The sequence below is a fragment of the Entelurus aequoreus genome, linkage group LG04, assembly GCF_033978785.1.
Source record: "Entelurus aequoreus isolate RoL-2023_Sb linkage group LG04, RoL_Eaeq_v1.1, whole genome shotgun sequence".
NCBI classification, from domain to species: Eukaryota; Metazoa; Chordata; class Actinopteri; order Syngnathiformes; family Syngnathidae; genus Entelurus; species Entelurus aequoreus.
In genome coordinates, this window is record NC_084734.1 from 5,331,046 (window position 1) to 5,345,147 (window position 14,102).

A 14,102-nucleotide genomic window follows, 5' to 3' on the forward strand; every position below is an offset into this window, starting at 1 on the left:
CAAAAGACAAATTGGGAAAAAAAAATTTTTAAACCCCCAAAAAACTTTTGCGACTACGCTTTTTATTTTATAAATGTTTTTTAATTTATTTTGTATACATTTTTTTTCGTTTCCAAATATTTTTTGGTAGCATTTTTTTCAGTTGCGAATCTTTTTTCTTTTCTTTTTTTGTTACAAATCAACTTCAATCTTGTGGGCGGGGCCTCTTCTGGACAATATGTTAGAAGACCTTTTATTGGTCAGTATCGCCCACACCTTGTCTTTGCTAGATAAGGGAGGAAGTAGTACAGTCAGCAGTCACATATCGCCACGCCCTCATCCGTGATTGACCAATAAAAAGGCTTCTGACATATTGTTGACTAAGAGGAGGCCCCGCCCACAAGATTGAAGTTAATTTGTAACCCCAAAAAATATATTTTCAAAAAAAAAAATGTTTGCCACCGAAAAAATTATCTGCAAACAAAACAACAATTTGGGAACAAACAATATTTGAACCCCCCCCAAAAAACTTTTGCAACCACACTTTTTATTTACAAATGTTTTTTTGTTTATTTTTAATACATTTTTTTGTTTCCAAATATTTTTTGGTTGCATTTTTTTCAGTTGCAAAACTTTTTTTTTGTTTTGTTACAAATCAGGAACAATTTTGTGGGCGGGGCCTCTTCTGAACAATATGTTAGAAGACCTTTTATTGGTCAGTTTCGCCCACACCTTGTCTTTGCTAGACATCTGATAAGGGAGGAAGTATTGTAGTCAGCGGCCACGCCATATGGCCACGCCCTGATCCGAGATTGACCAATAAAAAGGCTTCTGACATATTGTTGGCCGAGAGGAGGCCCTGCCCACAAGATTAAAGTTCATTTGTAAATCCAAACAATACATTGGGAAAAAAAAGTTTTTGCAACCAGAAAAAAAGATCTCCAAACAAAACAACAATTTGGGGAAAAAAATATTTGAACCACCCCAAAAAACTTTTGCAACCACAATTTTTATTTGTAAATGTTTTTTTTTAATTTTAAATCATTTTTTTTGTTTCCAAATATTTTTTGGTTGCATTTTTTTTTAGTTGCAAATCTTTTTGTTTTGTTTTGTTACAAATCAACTTTAATCTTGTGGGAGGGGCCTCCTTACATAAAAAGAGTGATGTTTGTGTTTGTGTCCTGTTATCAATTGGATCAGCCTGTAAGACATTGAATAGATGACCATGCATGACTTTTATGAAATAATTGAACCATTTGTTATGACAGATGTGAGAATCAGTTGACAATCACATGACCCTAAACATTTGGGAACTGTGACAGTGACACAAACATGCATGAATTGTGGGGAAATTCTAATTTGAAGCTAAGTGGATTGGGATGTGTGTGGAGGCTGTGGCAGATCCTGCCAACTTGAGAGTGACAGCAGTGTCAGCCACCTCCAAGTGATGCCAATCAGGACGTGCAGCCCTGTAATTTTGTCTCTTTCATTTTCTTATTTTTGGCATAGCTTTGTTTCTGATTAAGTGAGCCTTCATCATGGAAGACAGAGAATATAGCGTCAAATTCCGGAAAAGATGGAGTTGCAGAGTATGTGATCATTTCATTCCTCTTAGGGGCGAACATCATGAAAAATTAAACCTATACAATAGATTGCTTTAAGTACAAATATACCTTTCAGTTTCTACTATTTTGCAGCTCTGTGTTTGCAAAATGCAATTTGAGTGTTTACTGTACAAAATCTAACATGTTTGAGTCAAATATGTCAGCTGAGTGCTGTTCTCACTTGAAGTTAGAAGAATGACTTTGACCCTAACACTTGGAAATCAATAAATATTGCATAATATGTACAGTGAAAGGGGAACTGCACTTTTGTCTATCATTCACAATGCTTATGTAAGACAAGCACACAAATGTTTTTTATGCATTCTAACTAGAAAAGAAATGTGAGCAAAAGTCCGCCTACAATGGAGCCTCTGTGAGTCGCACTATTCTGCCTATAAGGCGCTCTAGAAAACATCCAAACACTTCCATCAAGGTTTAATATACACACCTAAAGATGTAACGGTAAACGGTATAATGATAAACAGCGGTCAAATTATAGTAATACTGTTTACATTTTTTATTATGGAAAAATCGTCAATTATTAATGCATTTTAGGCAACACTGCTCGTTTCCTGGAAACAGAGTCACAGCAGCCCCGGCGCATGAGCACTGGCTTTAAAAAACATGGCGGAGAGCAACTACACGAACCTTGTTACGGAAGTTTTGCATTCGAGCAAACATAGCCGATTACTTAATTGCACTTTATTTCTCTCGTTTCACTCCCGTAGAGTAGAGTCTCGGCGTGCGTTTAAGAAGACAATATTCGAGAGGGACGCAATCGACCCACACTAAGGTCCTGTCTACATTAAGCCGGATAACTCCTTAAACGAATAATTATTTAGCCTAAGCACCGTGTCAGCCACACTAAACCATCGTTTAAGGCAGACCTGGGCAAACTAAGGCCCGGGGGCCGCATATATTCGGCCCGCCGGACATTCACAAATAATTTTTTCCGATATTTAGGATGGAAACTGTAGCTGCCATTATGATGTGCAGTGATGTTTTCAAATGACCGTAAGTCTTGAACTATACAAAGTATTTTAATGGCTGGAATCTGCGCTTTTGCATGATATACTAGTTACTATGGTAATCTAATTAGTTACTATGGTAATCTAATTAGTTATTATGGTCATCTAAGTCACAGCAGCTCAAACCAGGCACCAAGCAGTGTGGGTGAGGCGCGTTTCCACAGAGTGTTTCCAGAGTGTCAGCCTGAAATGCGGGACTCAGGGACAGACTTGGAAGGAGATTTTTACAACAAAGCTAAAGCTTAGTGATGTATCAGATGTATCCGATTTTAGGTGGGGTTTTTTTTTTACCCTTCGCGTTCATATTTTGCTGTTTGTTGCATTTTTGTTGCGTTTAGCTTGATTGTAAAACAAGTCGATCGAGGGGGGGTGTGGCGTTCATATGTTGTCAATATTCAGTGTTTTATCGATAATAGTTAATATTGCAAATCCCCCCAAAAAATGTTCATGTACATTCTGGGTATCTCATTCAGTAAAAAAAAATCAAATTCCATTCCGTTTTTTAAGGCGGGGTGTCATAACGTTTTAGCATTCAATCAGACATTATTGGGAGGTTTTGTATTAGTGTTCCTAAAAATAGATATACTGGCACCAAAGACACATTTTTTTCTCTAAATTTGGCCCCCGACTCAAAATAATTGCCCACGCCTGGTTTAAGGTTTCCCTCTTTGGATAATTTTTTACACGGGTAAGTGCGCCGTGTATTTCTTGAATCCCCGGCTCTTAGCTTTGTATGGACTCATTGATCGTTTACAAACTGATTTCGGAGAGGAAGCGAAGTCAGAAAGACCACGCCGCACACAGAAAGTGATGTCAGAAAGAACGCACCACAGCCAGCTTCATAATAACCGGTTTCGTAACTCGGAGCTAACCACTGGAAATGTGGAGGCAAGTTAACCAGACATGCCCGTGTTTATCCTTCTTCTACATGTACAGACGCTTGTGGAAATCACACATGAATACCTTAAGAGAAAGCGATTGCAGCTATTTGGGATACAACACATCTCAGACAGCAAGAGAACTTTCCAATGTCCAGGTCAGCTGTGATTCTACTTACCAAAAAAAACTTTGTCCATTTGTGGAAGGATAGACAATGAGAATGCGGGCTCCCGTGGATGTGATAAAAAAGGTAGCGTGTGCTTTGTATTACCTGGCCGACGAGGGAAGATTACGGAAAACAGCGAATGCATTTGGACTGGCAACGCAGACTGTATCAGTTATTGTTCGCCATGTATGTCACAGACTCAACGTCGAGGTCCAGAGTATATACAGTCACCAACAACAAATGGCAAATGAAGGTGAAGACAAAAGAGTGAGGAGTGTCCTGACCAAATTCTAGATCCCCAGATTGATTGTTGTAAAATGTTCTTTATTCAAATGTTTTAGTTCCATATGTGCATTAAAGATTTGATTAATTTATGATGGCTCAGGTGTGATTCACTACAATAGGGCCCCACAGCACACTGGATTCCAGTTCATTGAAATACCACAACACTGGATATTGTTTAGATAAGTTACATTTAATTTAACAACTTGCACACAAAGCAACACTGGAGGTGACTATGACGTGCGCATTTTCCTCGCATGCGTACTAGGTCGTGTTGCGCTGGCAGACGGAGGAGGGAGATGGTCTTAAACAACGGCATTGTGTGTGTGTGGACAAGGATAAGGTTAGGTGGCATATACCCTCTATAACCTTAGTTTAGAAGCAGACTAAAAGTATCTGCAAGTTTCTGCATTAGCGCTTATAATTACAATATCACTAATACTTAGTTAATATTCAGGTCACGAAATGTGAACAAAGTATTTTTTGGCGTTTTTTTGGATGGTTATCTACAAGGCTTTATGGGCGGAATAGACAACCTCCCATTGACTCCATTGTAAACTGACTTTTATTTAAGAGTTACAATGAATTAAAAAAAGACACTGTCTTCTTGTCTTACATAATGATTGTGAACAATAGGCAAAATTCCAAAAAAGTGTCGTTCCCCTTTAAGGCCAAAAGTAATAATCCACCTGCCACATTTTGAGTTTAGGTGAAATTCATGTTGAATGGTTTGTCTTCTGGCTTCAAATAATGCCAGAAAGTGGGCAAAACCATGAGATTTGGATTCAGAGGTTGGTATTATTTAAAAATGCATCCAAACATCAACTATGCATCTAAAACATTAGATATGTATGCATTGGGAACGAGTAGAATTGATGGAGCCATAGAAAAATTATGAAAATAACAAATACTTACTTGTGTCATTTACAGCCAAAATGTACCAAATAAAAAGTAACTAACTCAAAATTTGACCGTGGTGGGAATAATTGGTAGCTTGTTTTCATGTGATGAACTTTAGCTTCCCCTATGAAAAGCAATAGTAGACAATCTAGTGCAAGTGTGACAACTCATTAATGCAACATTTTCATGTTAGTGTGTCAGTGGTACCTAATAATGGTCTGCTTGATGGGGTCGTAGAGGGACATGAAGAGTTCTGAATCCTCTCCCACGCGACACACAAAGTTCCTGACAAAGACGTAGAGGCTGTACGTAGGCGACGACTGGATCCGGGCCGAGAAGCCGCTGTGTTCCGTCTGAACGTTGGACTGCAGTGTAACACATTTAAAGTACCAAACATGAGAAAAACATCTAACATCTCCTGAGCTCATTTCCTTTCAAGAGAAGAGAAGCTCAAACAATCACTTCTCAAGTACTGTACTTGAAAACGTACTTTCTCATGGACATGTCACCTATCCCTGCCTCCATAAGCCTATCCTGTATCAATTTCACCATGGACAGCTTTGTACAAGAAGCAGGCTTCACTATGTAAAATAACCGGTATATGTACTAGCACTACTCTATGTATTCTCCAAATAAGGCATGTAAAATAATCTTCTTGATGAAATACTGCGAAAATGTAAAGTAGGCTATAAGGAGCCCAATTTATCCTCAGCCAATGTATAATCAAGTGAATACTTAATACTGCACACATGATTAGCAAGTAAGATGATGTATTAAAGGCCTACTGAAATGCGATTTTCTTAATAAAACGGGGATAGCAGATCCATTCTATGTGTCATATTTGATCATTTTGCGATATTGCCATATTTTTGCTGAAAGGATTTAGTAGAGAACATCGACGATAAAGTTCGCAACTTTTGGTCGCTGATAAAAAAGCCTTGCCTGTACCAGAAGTAGCAGACGATATGCGCGTGACGTCACAGGTTGTGGAGCTCCTCACATCTGCACATTGTTTACAATCATGGCCACCAGCAGCGAGAGCGATTCGGACCGAGAAAGCGACGATTTCCCCATTAATTTGAGCGAGGATGAAAGATTCATGGATGAGGAAAGTGAGAGTGAAGGACTAGAGGGCAGTGGAAGCGATTCAGATAGGGAGGATGCTGTGAGAGGCGGGTGGGACCTGATATTCAGCTGGGAATGACTAAAACAGTAAATAAACACAAGACATATATATACTCTATTAGCCACAACACAACCAGGCTTATATTTAATATGCCACAAATTAATCCCGCATAACAAACACCTCCCCCCTCCCGTCCATATAACCCGCCAATATAAGTCAAACACCTGCAAAACACACTCAATCCCACAGCCCAAAGTACCGTTCACCTTCCCAAAGTTCATACAGCACATATATTTCCCCAAAGTTACGTACGTGACATGCACATAGCGGCACGCACGTACGGGCAAGCCACAGCTGCATGCTCACGGTACCGCGTCTGCGTATCCAACTCAAAGTCCTCCTGGTAAGAGTCTCTGTTGTCCCAGTTCTCCACAGGCCAATGGTAAAGCTTGACTGTCATCTTTCGGGAATGTAAACAATGAAACATCGGCTGTGTTTGTGTTGCTGCAACCGGCCGAAATACACCGCTTCCCACCTACAGCTTTCTTCTTTGCTGTCTCCATTGTTCATTGAACAAATTGCAAAAGATTCACCAACACAGATGTCCAGAATACTGTGGAATTTTGCGATGAAAACAGACGACTTAATAGCTGGCCACAATGCTGTCCCAATATGTCCTCTACAATCCGTGACGTCACGTGCAGGCGTCATCATACCGAGACGTTTACAGCAGGATATTTCGCGCAAAATTTAAAATTGCACTTTAGTAATCTAACCCGGCCGTATTGGCATGTGTTGCAATGTTAAGATTTCATCATTGATATATAAACTATCAGACTGCGTGGTCGCTAGTAGTGGCTTTCAGTAGGCCTTTAAGGCTGACATTCTCGTGCTGTTGCATTTTCATGTGGCCATTTTCTGAAAGGAAAAATCTATAGATTGATAAAGAACAGGAAGTTGAATGACAGGTTGCTTACAGTAAATGTCCTCATATAATCTTGATGGCTTACCAGCTCCTCTTTTATACGCTCCTTGATCATAGCAGAGGCCTCCTCGTGGGCCCGGAAGAGGCTAATGACGCTGGCCCGTTCCGGGTCCAGGATATTCCCGTGCTCATCTCGGACGACCTGGTCCAGCTCCAAAATTCTGCATCAGCAAATTGAGATTGTTTTATGAGTTTCTGCTTTATTCTACAGTGTAACATAAGCACAGCACTATTAGGTAACTAGAATATGCCAAATCCGGTAGAAATTGCTTGTAAATACTGTGCTGTTTGTGCGCAAGCCGCAGATACACATAAGCTGCTGAGAGTGAGTGGAACTGAAATGCTTGAATGGCAAGGATGAGGGGAGTCTACGGAAGTTGGAACGGTTCAGATCGGACGAGAAATGTGGGATAGGAAGAGGTGTGTATATTGCCCATTCATTTTTATCAGGGGAACACTTTTAGTAATTCCGTGTAATCTGGGAATTTCCTAAATTGGGAAACACGTTGAATGTGCAGGAAGAGCAGACTGTGTGGATGGTAGAACGGTTCAGTCGAGTGAGACATGTGGGAGATGTAGATCTTCTAAAATGTCCATTCATTTGAATTGGAATTTCCTGGAAATTTGGGAAATTCTGGAAAAACAGGAATTTTTACAATTTCAGATAATAATCAAAATGTTTCTAGATGATTGATTGATTGATTGATTGATTGAGACTTTTATTAGTAGGTTGCACAGTGAAGTACATATTCCGTACAATTGACCACTTAATGGTAACACCCGAATAAGTTTTTCAACTTGTTTAAGTCGGGGTCCACTTAAATTGATTCATGATACAGATATATACTATCATATATACTATCATCATAATACAGTCATCACACAAGATAATCCCATTGAATTATTTACATTATTTACAATCAGGGGTGTGGAGGAGGGGGGGTAGGATATGGACAGCAAGTAGTGGACATAGAGAGAGAGAGAGAGAGAGAGAGAGAGAGAGAGAGAGAGAGAGAGAGAGAGAGAGAGAGAGAGAGAGAGAGAGAGAGAGAGAGATCAGAAGGCATAAGAAAAAGTATCTGCATTTGATTGTTTACATTTGATTATTAGCAATCCGGGGAGGGTGTTAGTTTAGGGTTGTAGCTGCCTGAAGGTGAACTTTTATCGCGGTTTTGAAGGAGGATAGAGATGCCCTTTCTTTTATACCTGTTGGGAGCACATTCCACATTGATGTGGCATAGAAAGAGAATGAGTTAAGACCTTTGTTAGTTGGGAATCTGGGTTTAACGTGGTTAGTGGAGCTCCCCCTGGTGTTGTGGTTATGGCGGTCATTTACGTTAAGGAAGTAGTTTGACATGTACTTCGGTATCAGGGAGGTGTAGCGGATTTTATAGACTAGGCTCAGTGCAAGTTGTTTAACTCTGTCCTCCACCTTGAGCCAGCCCACTTTAGAGAAGTGGGTAGGAGTGAGGTGGGATCTGGGGTGGAGGTCTAGAAGTAACAAATATGGTAAAGAGGCGATGGAACAGCACTTTTGTTGTGCTGGCTCATTGACCTCAATATGATTGGTCTTAAAGTTCAATTTTTTTTAAATAGGCCGAGAAATGTTGACGTTGTAACACTTTTTAATTGAGAATTGGTATTTCGGAATTCCTGGAATTTCAGGAAAACCGGGAATTTGTACAAAAAAAAACATAGGTATCTTTGATTTCCCAAATAAGTGGAATGGTTTGATGGTAGAATTGCTGGAATGGGTTGAAAAACGTAGGATATGAAAAGGTTTGTATATTACGCATTCAAATTTCTAGAAATTCCGGGTAATCTGGGAATTTTCCGAATTGAGAAACACGTTGAATGTGCAGGAAGAGTGGAGTGTGTGGATGGTGGAACGGTTTAGTCGGGTGAGAAATGTGGGGGTTGTAGAACTTCTAAAATGTCCATTCAATTGAATAGGAATCTTCTGGAAATTCAAGAAAAATAAGATTTTTTTTAAAATTTCAGATAATATCACCATTTTTTTTTAATGTATTAATTTATTTTTTGTCATAAAAAAATACAATCAGGCGTGCTTACAGACTGTATCCCTGCAGACTGTATTGATATATAATGTAGGAAGCAGAATATTAATAACAGAAAGAAACAACCCTTTTGTGTGAATGAGTGTGAATGGGGGAGGGAGGTTTTTTGGGTTGGTGCACTAATTGTAAGTGTATCTTGTGTTTTTTATGTTGATTTAATAAAATTTAAAAATTAAAAACGTTTTTTTATTTTTTTTATTTCTTGTGCGGCCCAGTACCAATCGATCCACGGACCGGTACCGGGCTGCGGCCCGGTGGTTGGGGACCACTGACTTAAGAGACGCAATCCTCTGTGCGCAAGCTTTGCGTGCGCTATCAAATTTGCACACCTTGCAACCTCGCACTGTGTTTAGTCGCGTCTCTCGTTTCCTCGGGGCGGGGTAGACATGTGGCTGTTTTTTTTTCATCCGAGTTGATGTCCAAGCTCCAACTGCCAGCACACAAGTTAATCACGGTGGTAAAGAGGCGATGGAACAGCACTTTTGTTGTGCTGGCTCATTGACCTCAAGCAGCAGGCTGCCAAAGAGATAAGATAAAACACCCAAATATTGATACACTGATTTATTTAGTAGCTGTTTCTTAATGGGTCTTGGACAACAACTGTGGTGTGTGTACAATTTATTGCAGCATGTTTTCTCTAGTTGGAAGTGGAATCTCTTCTAGGCTGAAATGCGAATGATTCTACTTAGACAGATGACAGCACATAATATAGATTTTATTTACAGTCAGTATGTTTCTATGCATTAAATTAGTCTGCTTTGTCAAATATTTCAGGTTCTTCCATTTTTACACCCACATGTGAGTTCTGGTTTCCATGCTCTTATCTCTAATGTGCAGGGACGTGAGCACCCTTTGAGAAAACAAAAGGAACATTTTCTATTAGCACGAAGTGCTGCCACCCAAACCCCAAAATACATTTTTGAAAATCAAGACTATACTTCTACACCATTTTTTACCTTCAAATTTGTTCTCATCTATCAACCTCTTTTAGACACATGTCCCATGTAATGTACGACATCATTTTTAGTTTCATCGGTAAATAATCTACAAACATTATTATCATTTACAAAAGCCAAAAGCAGTGAAGTTGGCACGTTGTGTAATTCATAAGTAAAAAGAGAATACAATGATTTGCAAATCCTTTTCAACTTATTTTCAATTGAATAGACTGCAAAGACAAGATATTTCATGTTCACACTGAGGAACTATTTTTTGTTGTTGCAAATAATCAATAACTGGGCAGCAACAATATGCAAAAAAATTGGCACAGGGGCATTTTGACCACTGTGTTACATGGCCTTTCCTTTTAACAACACTCAGTAAAGGTTTGGGAATTGAGGAGACACATTTTTGAAGTGGTATTCTGTCCCATTCTTGCTTGATGTACAGCTTAAGTTGTTCAACAGTCCGGGGGTCTCCCTTCTGCTATTTTAGGCTTCATAATGCGCCACACATTTTAAAGGGGAGACAGGTCTGGACTACAGGCAGGCCAGTCTAGTACCCGCACTCTTTTACTATGAAGCCACGCTGTTGTAACACGTGGCTTAGCATTGTTTTGCTGAAATAAGAAGGGGCGTCCATGAAAAAGACATTGCTTGGATGGCAACATACGTTGTTCCAAAACCTTTATGTACCTTTAAGCATTAATGGTGCCTTCACAGATGTGTAAGTTACCCACTCCTTGGGCACTAATACACCCCCATACCATCACACATGCTGGCTTTACAACTCTGCGCCTATAAGTCCGGATGGTTCTTTTCCTCTTTGGTCCAGAGGAACCGACGTCCACAGTTTCCAAAATCAATTTGAAATGTTGACTCTAGAATGTAGATGGTTAGGTGCTCTCAACCATGGTCTTAGCCGTTTTCTTTTATTAATTTTAAAGAACTGAAACAAGTTTGCAAGTCAGCTAACAGTTTCGCTAGCTTACTTGTTACTTACTGTTCGCTATCAAAGCCACAACGTTGACAACTGTCTAATTTGCTGCTAGTCATATTAGCTTGTCCTGCAACTCAATGCAGCGTGTTGACAAGAGCAACAGTGAGTAGCTGTGGCTGAGGAGAGCATTCAACACATTTTGTTGGGATCATATTTTTTGGGATATTTTATTTTAAAAAAGTGGAGGCGATAATTTGACACAGAAATTAATGTTTAAAAACACGTACATGTATTGTGTAATACTAAGAGATTCAAATAATACAGGATAGCGCCACGGACAGCAAGCGGGCAGTTCGTGTGCTAATCGCTGTCTGAAAATTAGTACCACTAATTGCTAACTAGAGCGCTGATTTTCAGCTATCTTAAATGCTAACATGAATATATTCATTATTAATTCATGTTTTTATTTTAGGTACAGTGAGTACAGTGGCCATTTATACCATTTATAAACTAATGTCTATTTAAAGGCATTTAAATTTTGTGGAAACAGTGCGGTGGTAATACAAAGACATATTTTGGAAAAAAAAGTCTTAGTATAAAATTTCACGACTCCCTTACAGGGGACTCCCTGTTGATTCAGTCTTGAATATTTTACGCAGGAATAAATGTTGAAAGATGCTTTGATGAGGAGCATTTAACATTAGAGAGAAAGGTGTGCGGTATTCCCTTATTCATGTCAAGAACTTATAATTATTAAGTTCTCATCATAAAAGTTATCGTAACTTAAATGTTGCATGCGGATTGCATTACCGTATTTTTCGGACTATACGTCGCTCCGGAGTATAAGTCGCACCGGCCGAAAATGCACAATAAAGAAGAAAAAAACATATATAAGTCGCACTGGAGTATAAGTCGCATTTTTGGGGGAAATGTATTTGATAAAATCCAACACCAAGAATAGACATTTAAAAGGCAATTTAAAACATATAAAGAATAGTGAACAACAGGCTGAATAAGTGTACGTTATATGAGGCATAAATAACCAACTGGCATGTTAACGTAACATATTATGGTAAGAGTCATTCAAATAACTATAACATATAGATCATGCTATACGTTTACCAAACAATCTGTCACTCCGAATCGCTAAATACCATGAAATCTTATACGTCTAGTCTCTTACGTGAATGACATCAATAATATTATTTGATATTTTACGCTAATGTGTTCATCATTTCACACATAAGTCGCTCCTGAGTATAAGTCGCACCCCCGGCCAAACTATGAAAAAAACTGTGACTTATAGTCCGAAAAATACGGTATATACATACATACATACATACATATATATATATATATATATATATATATATATATATATATACCGTATATTACCAAATAGACGCCCTTGTGCAAATAGACGCCCTTGTCCTAATAGTCGCCCGGGGTCTGAGCCCATTTTGTGAATTAACAGCCTCTTCCTAATAAACGCCTATGTCCAAATAGCCGCCCATGGGCTGTTATTTGCATAATTTAGATTAAAATCATATTGATTTCATTTTCATTAAACCCAATTTATAAGCTAAAAGGAAAAGCAAGGGTGCAATAATTCTGGTCATTACGGTAACAGCAGACGTCACGTGGGGATTCTGGGTAATCAACATATTGCAATGGGTCACCGCATATAGCGTAACACACAACAACAAACCCACGAGGAAAAGTTTCAACATGGCAAGCAACAGTAGCAGTGAGTTGAATGAACAGGATACCGCTACACCACAACTGATGGACGGGAATACTTTAAGGGGGAAGAAGAGAAAGTTTGACTTAAAGTTCAAGCTAGCGATTGTGAAGTATGCGGAGCAGAATTCTGGTTTGGCAGCGGCCAGGCAGTTTAACGTTGACCCAAAACGTGTACAAGAATGGAAACAAAAAAAGGGAGAACTACTATCTGTCGGCAATCGATGGAAAACGCCCTCCCCGGATGGAGGTAGGAAGAAAGTGAGCGACGAGCTTGATGCTAATTTGTGTCAGTGGATACATCACGTTCGTGGACTGAACCACCGTGTGTCCCGCAAAATGATCCGCATTAAGGCAAAGGAGTTTTATGTCACCGCGAGTGACACGAGAGACACCGGGGTGGTGTTTGGTGCAACAAGTGGCTGGCTTAATCGTGTGTGTGTGTGTGTGTGTGTGTGTGTGTGTGTGTGTGTGTGTGTGTGTCCGTGTTGCAAACAGTAGCCATAGCTGAATGTTGCTTTGTGGTATCCTACAAGGTGTGTGGGCTGATGGGAGTGAGGACCAGCTCATTTACTGCTTCAAGAAGGGACAGCCATGTCAGGCAGGCAGAGAGATGCTGTTGAGGGCTAGACAGCAGGCTGCTGCTGTGGTTCAGGAAGAGGAGGAGAGTGATGAGGAACAGCAGTTCCTCAATGAACTTGTGATAGAAAAGGAGGATGATGATGAGGGGGGTGAGGGAGAGGAGGAGGAGGAGGATGATGAGTGGGGTTGCGTTTGCTGCAGTATTATTGTTTTGATGGTTTTATAGAGTACTTGGTACCATAATTGTATTTTTCCTGTAAGCTGCTTTATTTAAAACTTGGAGTACTGTAGCCTTTATTTTATTTAAGTGACAGTATTATTGTTCTGTTTTGATGGTGTGTTTTTTAATACTTGAGTACTTGGTACCATAATTTTATTTTTCCCGGTAGGCTGCTTTATTTAAAAAGTGTATTTATTTTTAGTATTGGTAGTCTATTTGACAATTGTTGCAGTACTGCCATGTTGAGGCCTTGTTGATCTCTTGTCTTTTGATAGTCTTGTTTTTTTGTTTGTATGTTTACAATAGCTTTTACATTTAAAATTGTTTGTACGAAAAAAAAATACTGGACAGTAACCATTGTAACCAAATAATGGCCTGGTGCAGGCTGGTGCAAAAATAAATAAAAGCCTTGTGCAAATAACCGCCCATGTCCTAATAGCCGCCCGGGGTCTGACCCCATTTTGTAAAATAAACGCCCGGGCTATTATTTGGTAATATACGGTATATATATATATATATATATATATATATATATATATATATATATATATATATATATATATATATATATATATATATATACATATATATATATATACACATATATATAAACACATATATACATATATATATTTATACATATATACATACTGTA

General features: G+C 39.1%; 1 protein-coding gene across 1 annotated transcript in view; it reads right to left on the bottom strand.

The window, feature by feature from the left end:
* Window positions 1-14,102, bottom strand: part of LOC133648209 (dedicator of cytokinesis protein 2) — a 337,149-nt gene that overhangs the window by 291,856 nt on the left and 31,191 nt on the right. Inside the window, exons 7-8 of the mRNA XM_062044062.1 lie at window positions 6,975-7,110; window positions 5,046-5,203 (exon numbers count right to left, since the gene is read on the bottom strand). Coding sequence (XP_061900046.1) covers window positions 5,046-5,203; window positions 6,975-7,110 — 294 coding nt within the window. The remainder of the gene's footprint in view (window positions 1-5,045; window positions 5,204-6,974; window positions 7,111-14,102) is intronic.